The following is a 21435-nucleotide window of genomic DNA, read 5'->3' as shown; positions in this document are numbered from 1 at the left end:
GAACTTCACAAGAGACATCTATTGGTGAGATGACAAGAATTTGGACACCCTCAAAATGTTGTGAATATGAAATAAAATTAAATTTTATGAAAAAAACATTGAAAAATAAAAACATTTAATTAAAACACTCCTTATCATCCATTGTTTACATTGCGTAATACGACTTTTATAATCACTTATTCGTGACTACCGGTTTCGAAATATCATTCCATCATCAGGTCATTAAAATAAAATTATTAAGATTTGAGATATGTAAAAAAATAAAAATTTGAAAGAGAGAAAAACGACATAAATTTTTTTTTTAAATAAAATTATCCGAGCTTATTATGGAAAACTTACCATGTACAGTGAGTTGGTGTTTGGAAATCAAAGGAGGATGAGTGCTCAGTTGACACTCATATGTCCCCGAATCCGAGGACATTGCTCCACGAAGGACTAATCTCCATGTGCTTGGCCCGAGAAAGTCGACAGAAAATCTAAAAGAAACAAAAATAATACATTGTCAATTATATATAATTTTTTACATTTCAATTTTGCTTCTTCAATTTGTTGTTTTATTATTTAAAATTCATTTGAATAAGTCTATTGAGATGGGAATACTAAGATAAAACATTTATAGGAATTGCGACCAGTTATTAGCTCTTTTTGTGATAAAGTGGTTGAAAAAGATGGTGGCAATTTATGTACTATGTAAGATTTGACATTAAACCAGCGTCGGGTCGTAAAACTTGTGAATGCTCTGACTTGCATATTTTTATCTCAATAAACTTCATTATCTATCTTGAGATATCAATAAAAATCTTGATATGAATAACCTCTAAGTGAAGCAAGTCCAGAATATGAGAAAAAAAATACTCATTGAAAAATATAAGTAAACGTAAAAAAAAAAATAGCTAAGAAACGCCAGCATCAGGGAAATATGCGAGATCGAAGATGTCGTTAGGTGAGGAAGGCAGCGAAGGCTACAATGGTATGCGCATGTGAGGAGAATGGAACCATCCAGACTCCCCCCACATCGCACTGTACGGCCAATCCCATGGTAGACGACTCCTGGGCAGACCACCAAATACAATGGAAGGAATCGACATCGCAGGAGACTGATCCCCCTTAAAAACTGGCCACAAATTTTACAACAAGATGAAAAAGAAGAAGAAATAAAAATAAAATACCTTTTATCAGCTGTGTATGTTTGCAAGCCGATTGTCAGGATTTCCAATTTATCGTGTCCTGGGACTCTTCGAACCCATGATACCTGAGAAAAATGTAGAAAAAGGACCTTTTTAGTCATTTAAATAAAAGTATAAATTTAAAATTAATGAAAAAAACTATCCAAGTATTATTTTTCCACAAACATCACGTAATGTCCTATACTGAATACAGAAAAGTATCTATAGGCCAAAGGGTTAAAGAATTGTCATTGCTCATTGTGTTGCGAGCTATCGATCTTGCTACCTTTTTACACGCAGCATAATTTGCATTGCTATCTAACAAATACAACATTCAAAACTGATTTCAGATATGTGCGAGTAGAAAAGGATTTATATATATTATTAGATTAAAACCAATATTTTTAGCTTTTCTACTTTATTTTTATTTGACCAGCGACCGGGTTTCGTCGTTACCGACATCATCAGACTGGTGTCGGTAACGACGAAACCCGGTCGCTGGTCAAATAAAAATAAAGTGAGAAAGCTAAAAATATTGGTTTTAATCTAATAATATATTAAAAATGCAATTCCATCACGAAGTGTCAGTGGATAATATAAATCTATCAAAAAGGATTTATATCATTTAACCTAATTAAAGATTGTTATTGATGTGATTTTTTTTTTAACTTTATAAAAAGTGGTTAAAACAAAGTTGTTTTATTTTATAAAGTTTATAAAATGTGCCAAAGTATCTGAGAAAAACATTTAAGAAATGATTTTTTTTATTCATCTCTAAAAATTATCGTACTCTTAAGTCGATTATATTGAATAAATCGGTTATTAGAATGAATTATATGCTCCCACGATTTTAATCTAAAAATAAAATGCTTCTATAATTAATACCACTTTTAATTAATGTAAACACGACTAGTTTCAAGAATTACAGATTATACATTATATAGAATTACACTTATGATTGTATGTTACATTCAAACATATGATATTCGGAAAGTTTTATTTTCACCTGTTGCTGAAAAGATATTTATTTCTCAAAATTAGTCGTATTTACATTACTGAATTCAAAAGTACATGGTTTTACAAAAGTGTTTTATTTCAACATTCTACATAATTATCATTTTATTCATAAAGCTAATGCCAAAATTAATACATATAAACTAACATAAATTAATACTTTGTTAGATTATATGTCTATATCTGTCCGCCTCCGTAGTGTAGTGGTCAGCACGTTCGGCTACCGTTCTGGAGGTCTCGGGTTCGATTCTCAAGGGGGGCAAAATAAATATAAGTGATTTTTCCACTGTTATATTTATTCAATACTACCCTGGACTGGTACCTGAAGCGGAGGAGTGATCACGTTACCTTCATGGTATTAACGATCAAGATAACATTGCGTTTATATGACGCAGTGCCCTGTGCACCATAGGGTTTTTTTTTATTATTATTAGTTTATATGGTACAGTTAGCGATGGAAGACTTCTTCCTAAAATTATAAATTTGACTAAAAAGAATTGTTACCTTAAAAAAAATGTTAAAATATTATACTTTAACACGTTAAACGCCAGTACAAAAATTTTGAAATTTTGAAATTTAAAAAAAATGCTTTTTTTTAGGTAAAGGGATCTTGCATCCCTTATGTCACTGCGACCATATTAGGTCTATTGTGACCTCCCTCTGTATTACAGCTCACTCCCAAGACCTACATGTGTCATGTAACTCATGATCTGTCTTGGTGGTAGGAGCTTCACCTTCTCGGAGTGCAGTAGAGGTCCTCCAAGGATGTGACTTCGTTTGTGAGCGAGTGCGTCACAATTGTTGAGAATGTGGATTGGCGTTTCGTTATCCTCCATACAAAATCCGAATGCTGGGGAGTTTCTTTAATTTACTTATTTTAATAATAAAATGTATTTATTTAATTTTTTTTTTTTAAGGTAAAGAATTCTAATTTCTATAGGTAAAGAATTTTGAATATAGCTCTTGATTGAGGTCAATGGTCCCCCGCATGGCACTGCGGTCCAACAAGGTGAGGTCACTGGTGTCCCCCATAGCGTTAAACGTGTTAAACTATTTGTGTCTAGAGACATATCAAATTAATGAAGAGTCACCCAATATCTTAATTCAAACTAAGCACAAGTGCACTCCACTCTCACTAAATTGCAGCTCTCAAATCTCAACCCTCAATTCTCAACTCTAAACTCTTAACTACCAACTCTCAACGCAAGAAAGACTCCTTTCAAGAACGTCATCAATCAAAATTTGACAGTTTTCAGTTGTGCATGTTTTCGAAATGTCCAGAAAATGCAATATGTCTCAGAAAAAGAGGCATATTTTTAACTTAATATTTATCCGCTACAGGGCAGAAAGTGTTGTTTTTGCATTTTGTAGAAAAGGTATTGTTTAATTATTTTTTTTAAATATACTAAATATTTTTCAAATGGAGAAAAAACCTTCAGGTTTTACCTAAAAAGATCTGTTGCACAGTAAAAAGTTCAATAAGTGGCTTGATATTTATTTTTTATACATTGTATTATATTTTTAAACTTTAAAAACGTTCTCCTGCAAAATCAAGTTTTTTAATTTATGACGTTCTTGAAAGGAGTGAGCGAAATATGTTTATCGACCCCTTAAAAGTAAACCGATCATCATATTATAACTAACAATTAAATCAATACAAACACCCCATTGATTTGATCCGGTGATCTTTGCACCATTTACTTCGATTTTTGGTTGAAAAATATCAAATATTCGTCGGCTGAAAAATCTGTGTTTTGGTTTTATTATTTTAGTGTAAATAATGAAAACCGTTGAGTGTAGCCGTGTAAAGTTTAACAACTCCCATTGTTTTAAGGGAAAATAATTTCTCCGTTTAAATCCCAACCTCGTTTGCCATTTAACATTGTATAAATTTGATTTGATGAATATTAATTGCGGAATTAGCATTTTAACTTATCAAAATACATTACGGACCACCGAACCGCGGGATTGATACAAGTGTTTAGGAGTTTCCGAATATTCGCTAGATTCGATCGCTCCCAACCACATTACAACACACTAGTATAGTGAAACATCGATATAACGGACTAAATATGGAGGAAGTGTCGCAAAAACATAAGTCCGTTATATAGGTTTAAAATATGTAATATAAAAAACTAAAACACTCTTCTCACTCTTATCCGCACCCAATGGTGCATAGGGCACTACCTCGTATTGACGAGGTCTTATCTTGATCGTTACTTACAAGAAGGTAAGGTGATAACTCCTGCGCCTAAAGGTCCAGTCAAGGCAATATTTAATAATTATTACAACTTAAGACTTCAAGGATCAGACAAGGTTATATTAGGTAAACGTGTCGGGTTGTAGTCCCGTAGTTAGTGTCGCGGACTTTTGAGTCAGAGTTTCTCGGTTCGAACTCACTTTACCACAATTTGATACATATTTCTAATATTGAGCCCCTCAGGCTCACAGAAATAAAAACACATATATTTATTTTCACCCCCCCCCCCCTGGGATTGAACCTGGGACCTCCATCAAGGTAACTAAAATCACTAAAAATTACACCACGGAGGCAGACAAAAAATATAAGCACTGTATTGAGATATATATAAATAATACGAAACAAAAACAAATTCCGTTTTTTGTCTTCGGACACTCGTCGTAAAGTGACGTTGCTGTTTGATATCGACGCCTTGATTGATTATGATTATGAATTTCTTTTTTAAAAATCGGTAAAGTGTTACTGTGAGTCGTTTTTAACATTATTTGAACCATTGTATTTGTAATCTCATAAGTTTGTTTTCCACTTTTGTTTGCTTTTTTTATAATCAGCTCTCTAAAATTCGTCAATGCGTATAATAAAGTTGAAAATCGCCATCTGACGAATAGTCAATAAATGTTACTAGATAGTCGAGATGTGATCAGACTACTGATTACTCCATTTTTGGCAGTGTTGTTATTGCTCCGGCTAGGTGCAGTCTACGAACAGGACGACATTACTATATGTCTCAAATCATGTGCTAGGCGTATCGACGTGCCCTACGTAAGCCGCTCTAACTACATTTTTGTTAATTTTGAGATATTTGGTGTATGTTATCAACTGACCGTTATCTACTAATGTAAACAAACAAAAAAAATATATATATAAAATAAATTACGCCTAGTTTTCAGGCGCATAAATCGCTATCTACATCGAATTTTCGAAATGAACTGAACTACAACGCTAACTACTTAATTTTGATAAAGCATAAAGTTTTAAAACGATTAATGCATTATGCTATCGTGTTTTATAATGTATAATACAAGTTTAGAATTTCAGATAAAACCGTTAATTAATAAAATAAAATACGTTGAAAAAATCTTCTAAGCTCTCTCCTGTAAAGTTACAGATTTGCAGATAGAGTACTTTACGTAGAAGCCGTTGGTATGACGTGGCGACGCTTGAATTTAAGCATGTATTATATTTACAGAACGATTTTATATTTATTTTCTACATTTGATCGGATTTTTATCCGTTTTATCCGTAGTTCGTAAAATAGAGATCCGTTATTTCCAGGTTTTACTGTACTAGTGTAAACCTTCACTCTTTGTATGTTCAATTTGTTTTTTTTTTATATTCTAATGAATCTAAATACATAAAAAAATTACACGTGTTTCACTTTTTTCAGTTAGTTAAAGAGTAGGCAGAAAGAATAAAACGCCATACCAATTTGTCTTTTTCTCAAATGTTATTCGCTTCTTCTACATTCATGCATCTCTTCTCACGAACCCTTCGATTATTCTGACTCTCAAACCAACCGCTTTCAAGTATTTGACATATTTGATCATGCCAATTCTTCTCAGTCTTCCCTCGCTCCAATTACATTACTTCCAATTACATTCGTCTCATATTTTTTTACAGTTCTTTTCTCACTTAACCGTTCCAAATGTCCAAACCATTCATTTCAATACACCTTTTAAAAAATACATCTAGATTGCTTTACAATTATGCTCAGTCTTGTACTATTCCATTATTTCATCTTTCATAAATCGTTTTGCGGCACATTCGTTTTAGAGATCGCATTTTGACATAACACAGATTGAAACAAAATTAAAATTTTGCTAGAAAAATATAAATGCACTAAATGATCTATCAACCTTGTGCATAATAAGCAAGGTAAACAAATGCAACGCCATTTCTTTTTTTGAGTAATAGTAAAATACGATTGAGCAGAAAGAAAAACCGGCCTTAATGTGTCTTTCACGTTTTAAAGCAAATTGTAAAAGAAAAATACTGGTTTTTTACCACTTGAGTTTATTTTATTAGAACGACTAGTTTGCAAAAACTATGATTCTATCCTTAAGTCTAAATATAAACAACAAAAAAAAGTGGTACAAAACAATTGTTTTTCTTTTACAATTTCATCATGTCTTACCACAATGTGAATGCTGAAGTAATAAATATTTTAAAGCAAAGTTTAAAATATTGTTTTTAATGATAAACATCCGTTGACACTATTCGGGTCACTGGTAATTATTCATCCCGTGTATTCCTAAACCAATATAATCCGTCACCAGTATCACTTTCAAGGCCTTTTAAAGTTGGACTTAAATTCTGGGACCGTTACACAAAGCTGACCTTAGCGTTTGGGGTGTATTTATTGCGATCAGAACTTAGTTTCGGGGTGGATATGGGATTGGGAACTTAAATTCTCCAAAATGTGATATCTATCTAATCAAAGTGGCTTCTCAGACCGGAATGGTTACATATTGGCTAAAGCGATCGTACAGGGTGTCTCCAAAAACACCTCTTGATGGTCATCATTTTTTGGTCAAAAAAAAGGTTAAAAAAAACTACAAGACTCTTTGTTTTGTTGATCGGTAAATGAATTAAAAATCTGAAACCTTTAGCACAGTAGCCGAATGCTCTTACCATTTTACTACGAAAGCATATGCAATGAATGCAATGAAACCATTTTTTTTTCAGCAAAAGATGATGACATTTATATATCGCTCACTCCTTTCAACGACGTCATATATAAAAAAAAAGATTTTTCAGGAGATCGTTTTTAAAGTTTAAAAATATAATACAATGTATTAAAAATATATATCAAGCCACTTATTGAACTTTTTACTGTGCAACAGATATTTTTAGTTAAAACTTGTTTGTTTCTTCTCCATTTGAAAAATATTAAGTGTATTCAAAAAAAGAATTCCATAATACCTTTTCTTCAAAATGCAAAAATAATACTTTTTGCCCTGTAGCGGGTAAATATTAAGTTAAAAATATGCCGCTTTTATTGGGGTGTAGTGCATTTTTTGGGCATTCCGAAAACACGCACAACTGAAAATTGACGTTTTTTTTTATATAACGTTGTTGAAAGGAGTGAGCGATATTTATGTTTATATCTAATTATATATTTTTTAATCATGCACATAATAACAATTAACAATAATACATCATCACAGAGTCTTTCTGCGCCAAAGGTACATTTTAAAATACTTATTTATTAAATTATATGTCAAGTAAAAACTTATCAGTTAGTTATAGCAAATAAAAACTTTTCAGTCAGTTATAGCAAATAAAAACCTATCAGCGGAAGCTAAACTGGCAGTGCACAACGGAGTCCTGGTTCCAACTCAAATGTTTGGAAGTGAAACATGGAGTTGGCAAAAGAAGGATGAAAGTAAACTGAATGCAGTTGAAATGCGATCTCTCAGAAGAATGTGCGACAAAACGATGTATGATAGATGTGCGAATAGTGAAATAGGGAAGGAATGCAAAGCTGAGATAAGCATTATCGATAAAATTAAGAAAGGTGTGTTGAGATGGTTTGGCCATGTAGAACGAATGAGTGAGGAAAGAACGGTAAAAAAAAATATGAGGCGAATGTTAGTGGAAAAAAGAGCAGAGGCACGATCATGTATGCCAAATACTTGAAAGAGGTAAGGTTAGGAGTCGTAACAATCGGCGGGTATGTATGAGGAGATGCATGAACGTGGAAGAGGCGAAAAATGTTTGCAAAGACAGAGTGATGTGGCGTTCTATTCTCTCTGCCCACCCCTGCGGGGAAGCGGCGTGATGGTTAGTTAGTTAATTAGTAAAAACTTATCTTCATTGTTTAATGACTTTATGAATAGTAAAAGCGGATAGAACAAGTTTGTTGCATAATATTCCTAGATCTTTTCACTATTAGTGGTATGTGTAGACTTGTTCTAGGTCGTGAGGTTTTATGTACGTTTCCATAAAGTGTTATAATTGTGATATGTCGCTCATTCCTTTCAAGGACGTCATAAATCAAAAAACTTGATTTTTTAGGAGAGCGTTTTTAAAGTTTAAAAATATAACACAATGTATTAAAAATAAATATCAAGCCACTTTTTGAACTTTATACTGTGCAACACATATTTTTAGGTAAAACCTAAAGGTTTTTTCTCCATTTGAAAAATGTAAAATATCTTAAAAAAAATAATTAAACAACACCTTTTCATCAAAATGCAAAAACAACACTTTCTGCTCTGTAGCGGGTAAATATTAAGTTAAAAATATGCGGCTTTTGCCGGGATATAATACATTTTCTGGGCATTCCAAAAACGTGCACAACTGAAAATTTTCGATTTTTGATTTATGACGTTCTTGAAAGGAGTGAGCGATGTGTGCTTTGCTTGCAGATGTCTTTTTAGCGGGTAAATATTAAGTTAAAAATATGCCGCTTTCGCCGGGATATAATACATTTTCTGGGCATTCCAAAAACATGCACAACTGAAAATTGTCGATTTTTGATTTATGACGTTCTTGAAAGGAGTGAGCGATGTGTGCTTTGCTTGCAGACGTCTTTTTGTAATATGTGAGAGTTATTTTGTAATGCGAAAGTAAGGATTTTAAAGAGTAAAGTTGTTTGACTGTCAAAAATTGCAATTAACATAATTTTTATTCTGTGAAAATATGCATATGTTTTATTATTAAATATGTGAGTATCAGGAAAATGTAACCATGTATCTCCATTTCGCGCTCAACCAAAAAGCTTTATTTTTATCAGCGCATTAGCCTTAAATCTCACTTAATACTAAACGAATTTCCTCATAATCTCAATGCACCAAAACTTGTTGTAACCAATGTTGACAATTTTATGCACCTTTTTCGTTATTGTCTGTTTATTGCTTCATTGTTCTCGGGAGAAAATACTTCACATATTGAATTATTTTTTCAAATTTATAATCAGTCTTATAAAATTGCCATAGATTTAATATTTATTGAAAATACTGCATTGTTCGGTTTATGGTATTTTAAAAAACATTTTTATTTAAAGACAAGTCTGTATTCTTAACATGTATTTTATTTTAAAGTCAAATTAATAAACTGGCCGTTAGTTCTAATTTTGTTACACCCTGTATAAAACTTGAATAATTACCCTGCAAAGTTTGCTCTATATACATATATCTTAGATCAGTTCTAATGCCATTTAAACTATGAACTGCGAAAACCACGTTGAAGAAATTATCACATTAGTTAAAAGTTATCTCTAGCCCAGGCCAAAGTTTTTTTAAAGTTTTGGTCATTACACTGGTAAGCCAAAATTATCCACTCTCCACAAATTATGTTTTTTTACGTGTCGAACGATAAATTTATGATCACGGCTAGTTTTAAAGATAAAAGATATATTTTTTACTTAAAAATGAGAATGATGACTCTAAATAAATGTTTGACATATTCCATTGTGATATTCTAGAGGAAATAAAAAGATTCAACTGCTTTTAAGAAAAAAATAACCACAGCAATTACATATAATGTTATTTTTTGACATCTCATCAAAGATGAAGAAGAATATGGAAGTCTGGGCATTTACGGGGCTTACGACCGTCATAGGCTGGTTTGAGTGATCACTTTACACACGTGTAACATTCACCAATTCTACCCATTATTGACAACCACACTACTCAAATTCTTGGAAGTTCTATATATATGAACCAATTTAGAAACCTTGTTCATGAATCACTAAAACTTCACTAGAGACATCTATTGGTGAGATATAAAGAAGCTTTTTAGTAAGCAGAAGCTCTTATATTAGTATGTGAGATCCGAATCCCGAATTATAATCACACACATGAGAAACGCCAGAAAATACCCGGGGTCGTAAGCCCCGTAAATGCCCAGACTTCCATATTCTTCTTCATCTTTGATGAGATGTCAAAAAATAATATGAAAATAACTCCTGTAATGGAGATAATCCAGATTTTGTGAACAAGTATTTGGACACACTCAAAATGTTACATATAATGTAATGAGATCAGATATATTTGAAGATCATGCTTTCGTTTACTCAAGAAAATATAAACATAATGTTTGGTGATTTTATATATCTGGATTTCTCAAGGATACAGAAAACCCGGTCATATTGTCAACCATGCAATCGCCATGGATCTTTCTAGAAAGACGTCTAGAGGAAGACCAAAAAATCATAGATGCTACAAAAAAATAACATACTTGGAAGACATGACCTAGGTGACGTTGTATATCATAGAAGGACCACGAAGAGGATGAGGAGAGGTGACCTTTATAATCTACAAAGACGATTTGTTGAGATGAAGTCAGAAAGAAGAGGAAAAGGTTGATTTAGCAGTAACTTTGTGGAATAAATAACATGGCGATTTAAGTAAAGAAATAAAATACTTGTAAAATACTTTTGAGATTATTCAAATACAAATGTCTAGCTTTTTAAATATCTAGAATCTCGGATTTTCTCACCAACAGTTGAAAAAACAGTTTGTGTTTTCATTTGTCAATGAGAACATCTGAAATTCTCAAAACTCGTCATATTTCATGGTTCTTAGTATACCATTATCTTAAGCCAACAAATTTTTAATTTGTTTTATTGTATTATAGATTTGGCGTTTAACTTGTAGGACTCCATTTAAAATATTAAAATCACACATTGATTTTTAGAGTCTATTAAATTGCATTTCTTCATTTGAGAGTCAAATAAATAAATTAAGTAGACTCTAAAACTCAGTGTTTGATTTTAATATTGAATATATAAATTCTTTACTTTGTGAATACTTTTATTTTTATGACCTCAATCGGAAGGATTATTTTGTTATTTTTTTTAATCTACCCTCTATGACGGTGGATTAAAATTAAAATATGTTAATTACAACCCCGTTCTATAATTTCAGTACCTTTTAAAAGCTAAAACTTAGCTTTCCTACAGTTTTTTTAATGCTTAGTACATTTTGTTGATTAAAAAACTTTCTTTGCATAATCAGGGTTCGTTTGTAAATGTTAATCACCATGAGTGCCTTGACATAAAAACGCAAGTGAAATACCTCTTGTATAAGATTATTTCAAGATAAATTCGTACAAATTAAGCACAAAATTCGTACAAATTAATTCGTACAAAGTGATTTCTCTAACGCAATTTTTACAAAATGACACTTAGGCTACTTTGCTTTGCTATCTGACCATCTTAATTCGCCTTAACGAGCCTTAAGTAAGTACCGTTCATTATATTTAAATAGAAATATTTGTTTTCTCGATTTTAAAATCATAAATAAGGTTTATGGATTTTCATCGTAAGGAAAATATGTGAAGATATATCGTATGTAGGATTAAAATCTGGTTTTGGATGAAATTAAATTATACTTATATTGATTTGGTATTTAATTTGTAGGAATCTTTATATTTAAAATATTAAAATCAAACACTGATTTGAGTCAATTTTGATTAACTAAGTAGACTCAAATCAGTGTCTGATTCTTATATTTAATATATATATATATATATATAAATAAAAAAATTAAACATATTTATAAATATTATTTAATTTTGTTTATAATCAACTGGTTAAATAAGTAAAAGTGTATAAATTGGAGTATTGTTTCAGGCTCTTTCTAAAATGTAAAATGGTTCAGAAGAATTGAAATCTATGTCATCAACAGATGGTAACGCTTTTTGTAATTTGTAATTAAGATACGAGTGCGTTTGTAACATATTTGCATCTATCGAAAAATAATTGCTTTATGGAAAACGAACGTGCTATGAGGAATTGCTTAAATCAGCCAAAGGCAGGTCGAAAATCCTAGGTTGCCCAAACTTTTTTTATCCTCTTATAAAAAGTAATTAATTTTCGAATGCATTATTTATGGAAGAAACTATGCGTAAATAAAATGTTTTAAAAAATACATAGTTGAAAAAAACAATCATGTGAATATCTTATAATTAGGGAGAATTAAAGCATCTACGATGGCCAAGCAGAAAAAGTATTAAATAATGATTTTATTGAAAATACGATTAAATCAACACGGATTACAATAGAAAATTCACAAGAAGCTTTACGGTTTTTACTTACTTTAGTTACTTTTTTATTTATTTATTTTGGTAACATTATTTTAAATGTAATATAACGATCAGTTTAGAAGAGACTATGACACTGATGAAAGATACATAAATTTTTATTCATTCAAACCCTTATCCGCACCCCAATGGTGCATAGGGCACTGCATCATATAAACGCAGTGTTATGTTGATCGTTAACACACGAAGAAAGGGTGATCAGCCCTCCGCTTCAGGTACCAGTCCAGGGTAATATTGAATAAATATTATAGTGAAAAAATCACTTCTGTTTATTTGACCCTCCCCAGGAAATCGAACCCGGGACTTCCAGAACGGTAGCCGAGCATGCTGACCATTACACTACGGAGGCGGACGGATTCAATTTACAAAAGTTTATTTTGAATTAACATAAAATAGAGCTTTCCATGTGGATCAAAATTGAAAAGCTCATTTTCACATCCCGGCGGTCCTATTTACCAACTTTTGCGTACGTTTATATCACTCTCCTACCACTTATTCTTGAACTTCTAAATTCTCACTAATCGAATTGAATTTTAAGTTAAGCACTATCTCCTCATCAACACAAAGGGTAAGTTTCTACCCTCATTTGATGCGGTAGCTGGTTCAAGGATTTATTAGAGGTGGTAATTTTATTAGCCCTTATAAACTGAAATTTATTTGACTCACCAGTTTATCTTGTAAAGAAGCGACCTTGCAGTCTAAATTCGCATTTTCCTCCGTGTCAACTGCTATTGTTGATCCTTGAGTCTCAAATCTTGGTCCTCCAAACCTAATAAAGAAAATAATTAGTCTTATCAACATGAAAAAAAAATCTTTATAAAATGAGGTTGAAAAATTTTCTATTTTATGTTCACTCGGTGAATATCACATTAAAAAAAAATATATTGTCACATGTCACAATGCATTCAATATCAGTATTAAATATATAATAAATTTTAGATTTTAAGAAATAATAGTGCATACTTAGTAAGATATAGAAATTAAAAATGGAGAGATATTTCAAGTGACTGACAAATAAATTTATGAAAAAAAAAACATTTATTCAAGATTGATTTAATTATGTTCATAAAAAAACAACTTAGTTTAAAACACTTTTTTTGATAAGGATGACAAGGTTCTTGTCAAAATCGGTTGGAAAAAGTGTACTAATAAAAAGTGGTTAAAACAAAGTTGCTTTATTTAAAGTTTATAAAATGTGCCACAAAGGATCTGCGAAAAACGTTATTCCTTATTTTTAATTTAAGTTTTACTCAGTTAATAACACTTCTTAAAATATATTGTGACACATATTTTGATGCATTTCGCATTATTTTCAAACTCCGTATGTTATTTCCATGATAAGTGGTGATGCATAAGCCGCAGCTATATGTCACTTGAACATTATATATAATTAAAACGAATAAATATTACAACAATGTGATTGCCGAATCAATAGATTAAATTATTTGAAATTTTGTACATCAAGCATATATTATTCTTCAACGTCCCAAGCACACAACTGTCAAATTTAAGTAAAGTTTCGCGTACGGTGTTTGATAATGATGTTAAGTGCAACTCGGTTGTTGAAACACAACAGGTTAAGTGCATTGTCAAGTTTAAGTGGTCTAAATGGATTTGTACTCCTCCATGGTATAGAGTATATTTCTACCATACTGGATCCCTGGGCTCGATTCTTAATAAATATTAATGATATTCAACAATCATAAATTTTAAAATCATAAGCGATCAAGATAACACTGCGTTGATACAAAGCAGTATCTTCTGCGACATTAGGTGCAAATAAAGGTAAGATGGATTTGAATCAACTATTAATATTTGAATTTATTATATATACATATAAATATATAAATATATATATATATATATATATATATATATATATATATATATATATATATATATATATATATATATATATATATATATATATATATATATATATATATATATATATATATATATATATATATATATATATATATATATATATATATATATATATATATATATATATATATATATATATATATATATATATATATATATATATATATATATATATATATATATATATATATATATATATATATATTTATATATTTGATGAGTTTGAATAATGTTCTTCTTTATACAAACCTAAATAGTTTTACTGGTGATATGTCTCTGATACTGATCAGTTTACCAAACATTGGCCTAGTAGGCTACATTATATAAGATTTTAAAGCTACATTATTTAGAAAGTAGTGTATATATTCAAAAGATTTCTAACGAAGACTGGAAGAATTTTATATTCATTAACCACTCCAAAAACTTTAAACACGTTACCTGATAGTGAGTGTACCATAAGAATAACTTATCTCTTAATTACTTACGAATTTTCAATAATTCACTGAAAAATCACACTAAACGAAGATAATAAAGACATATATTTTGTATTTAAAATCATCGATAATATTGTGGTATGGTAATATAACACTCCTTATCACTTTGTGTAATACCACTTTTATAAATGTCAAATAGTAATAATTTTATTTTAATGACCTGATGATGGAACGATTTTCCGAAACCGGTAGTCACGAATAAGTGTTTATAAAATTGGTATTACACAAAGTAAATTATGAATGACAAGAAGAGTATTAATAATGTAATTTTCAATTTGATATGAACTTGGTTTATTTACAACATTTTGAGTATGTCCAAATACTTCACAAAATCTGGATTATCTCCAATTACAGGAGTTATTTTCATATTATTTTTTTGACATCTCATCAAAGATGAAGAAGAATATGGAAGTCTGGGCATAATATAAGAGTTTCTGCTTAGTAAAAAGCTTCTTTACATCTCACCAATAGATGTCTCTAGTGAAGTTCTAGTTATTCAAAAACAAGGTTTCTAAATTGGTTCATATATATAGAACTTCCAAGAATTTGAGTAGTGTGGTTGTCAATAATGGGTAGAATTGGTGAATGTTACACGTCTGTAAATTGATCACTTAAACCAGCCTATGACGGTCGTCAGCCCCGTAAACGCCCAGACTTCCATATTCTTCTTCATCTTTGATGAGATGTCAAAAAAATAATTTAAAAAAATAAATTAATTAAAAAAATAACTTAACTAACTAACTATAACTTTAACTAATTAACTATAAAAGTATTTCTATGTATTTCGCATCATTTTAAAACACCGTATGTGAAGCCAAGTCTAAATTTATAAGTTGTTTTCTTGAGTTATTGAAGATTTAAAGAAATGGTGGTATTCACCAAGTAAAATTCAAATTAAAAATCGATTGACATTACCACAAAGTGACTGCCGAATCAATTAATGAAATTTATTTAAATACCTATATAAATTAAAATTAAATGCTTGATAATTCAAAATCTTAAATCTCCTAAAACAATTCACCGACTACTTTAAAATTTTACACAATATTGTATTGAATACGCGGGTGTTTATAAATTATAAAATCTTTTAACCTTTTATCGTTACAAATTTGCGATTCGAACAGGAATTTTCCTCAAAATTCATCCCAAAATCAATCAAAAGGATATATTTTCTATCAAGTATAAAGCAGTGAAGTGGAAAAGGATTTCCTTACACATCAATCAACTTTACTCAATATTGAGTACACCTTTTTATAACGGGAAGTTGGGAATTTCGGATGTATTGGAGTCTAATTCACGTCCGCTTCCGGTTCGTTTCCAAAATACTTCATCTGAATTCACAATCGCAAACACATTGAGTTTATGAATTTAATTACAGCACAAGGTTGTATCTTTTGACTTAACTAGGTTTCGACCTGTTCGCTTTAACTGTAAACTCTGTTTTATGACTCAATTAATGTAACAGGTTCAAGGGGCAGATTCGAAGTCTTGATTCCTGGACAAAACAAGATTGTATTAAACATCCCCTATTGTTTATCTCCCCGAAATGTTTCAGCAGCAGTATGTTCACTTTATAATCATATGTATATATATATATATATATATATATATATATATATATATATATATATATATATATATATATATATATATATATATATATAAATATATAAATATATAAATAAATATATATATATATATATTATATATATATATATATATATATATATATATATATATATATATATATATATATATATATAAATGAAAATACAAACAAAGAAAAACATGTTGGTCCTCAGGTTGACCAAAATCGCATTCGATAAACATTTGTGTAGTTGGTAGAATGTAATATTGATATGGCGGTGAAGTGTAGTATTGTTATGATGTTGTAGTAATTATTATTATCAATACTCTAAAGAAAAATAGAAAGGAATAGAAAATTGCTTGAAGGAAAAAACTTTATATTTTAATGACACTTTTAATATTTTCTTCACACTCTCGTATTAAGTATGGAGTCTTCATAGATATGACCCAAGTTTTTATGTTCAAAAAACGTTTAACCATTCTCTCATCATCTATTACGACCACTAGGCCAAATTATCCAATGGTTTCCTCTCCTAGCAGCCAATTGTAACCCTTAGAGAAGACCCTTCTATTTACAAATAGATTAAACAATTTCTCCAATGAATAAGGTCATTTGTATGTAGATTATACCATTACTGTCCCTCTAAATTGGTATTTGTTTAATATTATTGAATGAAATATGTACGTTTAATTTAACTTGATTCAAGGTTTTTGATGGTGAGAAACTAAAAATAGACGTAATTTTAAATTTGGTGCGAAGTGTATCGATTAGCCTATATTTTTCCAAAATCGTTTTGTGACATTTCCATAAAAAAAAACTTTCAGTAACTTTCAAATAAAAAATATTCAGACATGGTGATATGTTTGCTTATATTTTAATTCAGTTTTCATGACATTCAAAAATTCTCAAAAATTTCTGAAAGCGAAATATCAATAACATTTGGGGACAAATGGTTGCCTTATTTTTTTATTACCTTACATCCATGTGACACTGAATTCTCTAAAACTTATTCTCACTCAATGGTGCATAGGGCACTGCATCATATAGAAATAATGTTATCTTGATCCGTGTTTTATGGCCTTTTTTGGATGAGATTACACTTAACTGTAATTTAACGTATATCGTAAGAAAAAAATCGAGAAAAAAAATATAAACATGGCCCTACTTAGATTTTTTTTTTAATAATGTCCATTTCCGAGTTAGTTCACATTTAACATTAATTTTATGCGTTTTGTTGGTGAAAAATTAAAGAAAGGAAAACAACAAAAATATAAACTTGCTTTGGCTTGAATTTTTTTATGGCCTTTCCCGAGCAAATTAGCATTTTTCTATAATTTAATGTATTTTTTGAGTGAAAAAATCTATTAAGTCTACTAAGTATCTATTTAGTAAAACAGATATTAAAAATGGAAAAAATTAAACAAAAACTTGAAAACATGACCCTACTAGGCTTCAATTTTAAGGTTTTTTAGCAATTTTCGAACGGCTTTACACTTACTATAACTTTAAGTATTTTTTGTGTGAATTAAAAAAAATATGACCCTACTTGTGGTATATATTTTAAGTGTTTTAGTCTTTTCCAATTAGGTTTACATTTTACAATATTTTTCTTATTTTTCTTGAATGAAAATTTTTAAAACAAAAACATTGATATCGAAACTCTACCCAATACATGCATGCAGTAGTTTAAATACATTTTATTAACTTATGAATTTAATACTGTAATGTTTTACCTGTCATTTCTATGATGGTGTTTGTTGAGAGTTGAATGGGTATCGAAAATGTAATTCAACATCGGAGCATCTGTTCTTCCGAGCATCAGAGAACTGGACCTGTTCCTCCCAACTTTGTTACCTTCAGCTAATCTGCTAAAGTTTTGATCACTCCGAATGGGACCTAACTCCATTCCTTTCAAACTAGGTACCATCACATCGACGGAACCCAAAGACTTCAAAGTGTCATTTTTAGACAACATGAAATTCTCAACTTCTAATTTGTTTTTGGGATAATCATTCACATTCAACGTATCACTTAGATTAAAATTATACACTTGGGTTAAAACATCTAGATCAAAGTCTCTTATCGATACTCTACTAGTAGTTCTTGCATTTTCCGTAATTTCTAATTCGTCACTTTTATCACTTCTTATTTTTCTATTATGATAACTTGCTACATTTGTATAATTATTTGTATTTACAATAAATTTTACACTTTTTAAACTAGATTTTACATTCACTTCTTCTTGGCTTTCACTTAATATATTTAATTCTTGATATGCACCTCTTTGATGATATATTATTTCTTTTTCTCTTTCTTCGCTGTCAATATTGTTTATTTTCTTATAAGCTGGCATACCAGCTTGGTTAATTTGTGGTCTTGTTTCAACGTCTGAATTTTGTATAATAAGTTTTGCTATATTAGATTTTGTAGAAAGTATTTTAGTGTTTGGAGGTGATCCTGTAGGCTCGACGAATATTCCAGATGGTGCTATTACTGAAACAAACGAAATAAATCAAATTAAATGATGTTGTGAACTTTTTTTAGTTTTATTCATCAAAGAATAAAATAACAACTCAGTATATAGTTTTTTCTACATTTATTTATTTTACCAGCAACCGGGTTTTGTCGTTACCGACATCATCAGATTGGTTTTATATTCATTACTCAATACTCCTAGAATTACCAATGAATTCATTAAAAGAAAAGCAACATGTCACCGAAATAAGTATTGATGTCAAACTTTTGAGTTTTCAAGTTTATACGTTATTTCAGGATTAATAGGTTTTCAGAATTTCTTCTTCTTTACTACATTTTAAGTGTGTCCGAATACTTGTTCACAAATCTGGGTTTCTCCACTTTTCTATTTTGAAATTACAATATACTCGTTAATGGAGAAGAAGTATATGGAAGTCTGAGTATTTAAAGGGCTTAAGACCTGTCATATGCTGGTTAAGTGATCAATTTACACTCGTGTAACATTCAGTATTCTACCCGTGATTGACAATCACATGACTATTTTTTTTAATTGATTCTAAAAATTTAATACCTGCGACATGTGACATGTGACAAAAAAATATGTTTTTTTTTAACAGTTTTTTTTATTGAAATAGCAACGTCACCTGTCACGTAATAGCTTCACACGCTATGCTAAACATTACTCATGGCGGATAGCATGTTTCTTGGCAGCTACTGAAATATTATATCCTCACAAACATTACAAATGTGCGCATGATATTTTTTCATTCTTTTCCATTTAATTAAACTGTGCCACAGTGAACCGAAGCTGGATATAGAGAAATAAAATTAATCAATCAAAAAATATTTGTAACTACACCAATACCTTTTTTCTTAAAAGTTTATACTTTTTTATTAAGATTCAAAAAGTTCATATGTACTTCGTTTATTCATAAAAAAATTATATATTTTTTCAGATTAGAGTCCCTTACCGTTGGCCGTAGTGATGTCAAGCAGTAGAGTGAGAAAAGAGAGAAGAAGAGGTATCATGCTGTCTCCCTTCCTCCGCCTCCTCCCTCATCTGTTCTCCTCTTCGCTCCTACAGCCAGAAGTATCTTCATCCCCTCTCTCTTTCTTGCTTCTGGCCCCTATGCTCGAGATCCTTAAACAATATAATTAAAACTTTATTATTTTCTAGAAACTTTTAAATTGTCGTCATACGTATAACACTTCGTTAAAATCTTGTTTATATTTTATTTTTAGGAAGTAAAAAGATAGACGGATAAGATTTCATTTAAAGTTATTTAAAAATCATAAATTTTTGAACAATAACCAAAAAATATGTATTATTGATATATAAATAAAAAAAATCGATTTGGAGCATCAACGTTGTCTACTAACGATTATTAAAATCTTTGCGTCTTAAATTTGACCCCTACATATCTTTATTGCTTCTGTATTTTTAAAGTTTTTTTATTGATACCTACTTTGTCGTATATTTTACGAACTGAATTATTAATAAAACTCAAATTTTGTGTTTAACCATTTTTATTATTTGCAATTTTACTTGAACGCACCGTGTCTCGTCTGTTTTGACAAACATAGTATCTTTTTCAGCAATGGATAATTACTTTCCATATTGAAGGTATCCATCCCTGAAAAAAACAAGGTATTTTTCGAAGCCGGTAAGAATAAAAGTACCAAAAATGAAAGTGTTTTTTTACTTGATTTGCGTTTTTTATAGTTAAAAATATATATAAATATATAATTAAAATGTAACATGAAATATTTTAAATCACTTTATATATTTTATAACAACTTAATTATAATATCTACCGGTTTCGAAGCTAACCGGCAGATATTATAATTAAGTTATAATAAAATATTTACAGTGATTTTAAAACAAAGTTACATCTTAATTATAATATTGGAAATCACAAAGTTAATGCTTCAAATATAAATAGTAAAAATATATATTTAAAAAATTAAGAGCAATCAGTCCTGTGCGCAATCTGAGAGGGTGGAATATTTTTGAAAGGGCAACATATTCCCACTAGAACTAGTTCATGTAACTTGGACACTGCACGTCTTATCAGTTTAGTTATATATCTACATCCAATATCTCCCAACTTATCAAAAACATGTGAAACTGGTAAAAATTTTAACCTTATATAAATCTGATTGAATAAATCTGTTTGAAATTGAAGGGTGGATAATTCTTGTACATACAAAAGTAAAATAATTTTTAAAAGCCCTTAAATAAATTTAATTATAATTGAAAAAAAATTACAATAAACAACATTATAGAGAGGGGTCCTTGTTAAAAAATCTGGGTGTATCCACTAAGGAGTTTATTCAAATAATCTTTTCAAATTATAAGTTGCGTAACAATTGAAAAACATGTTTTAAGGCGTCTCATAATTTGTAAAATAATCCGGTTAGGATATTGCATACATGTAAATAAAAAAGCGTCAAGAGAATTAAAATAATTAAGAGAGAGTCAAGAGAATTAGAATATGTATA

The 21435-nt window shown here is 30.0% G+C and overlaps 1 protein-coding gene across 1 annotated transcript in view; it reads right to left on the bottom strand.

Moving 5' to 3' along the window:
- Positions 1-21435, bottom strand: part of LOC148306873 (uncharacterized) — a 95949-nt gene that overhangs the window by 21890 nt on the left and 52624 nt on the right. Inside the window, exons 2-6 of the mRNA XM_088264296.1 lie at positions 19905-20074; positions 18192-18951; positions 13156-13258; positions 1170-1252; positions 340-476 (exon numbers count right to left, since the gene is read on the bottom strand). Coding sequence (XP_088120422.1) covers positions 340-476; positions 1170-1252; positions 13156-13258; positions 18192-18951; positions 19905-19962 — 1141 coding nt within the window. The 5' untranslated portion in view covers positions 19963-20074. The remainder of the gene's footprint in view (positions 1-339; positions 477-1169; positions 1253-13155; positions 13259-18191; positions 18952-19904; positions 20075-21435) is intronic.

Source organism: Brachycentrus maculatus, unplaced genomic scaffold, assembly GCF_059751285.1.
Source record: "Brachycentrus maculatus isolate JH-2025_06_01 unplaced genomic scaffold, ASM5975128v1 h1tg000222l, whole genome shotgun sequence".
NCBI lineage: Eukaryota > Metazoa > Arthropoda > Insecta > Trichoptera > Brachycentridae > Brachycentrus > Brachycentrus maculatus.
This window is presented reverse-complemented; position numbering and strand designations above follow the sequence as displayed.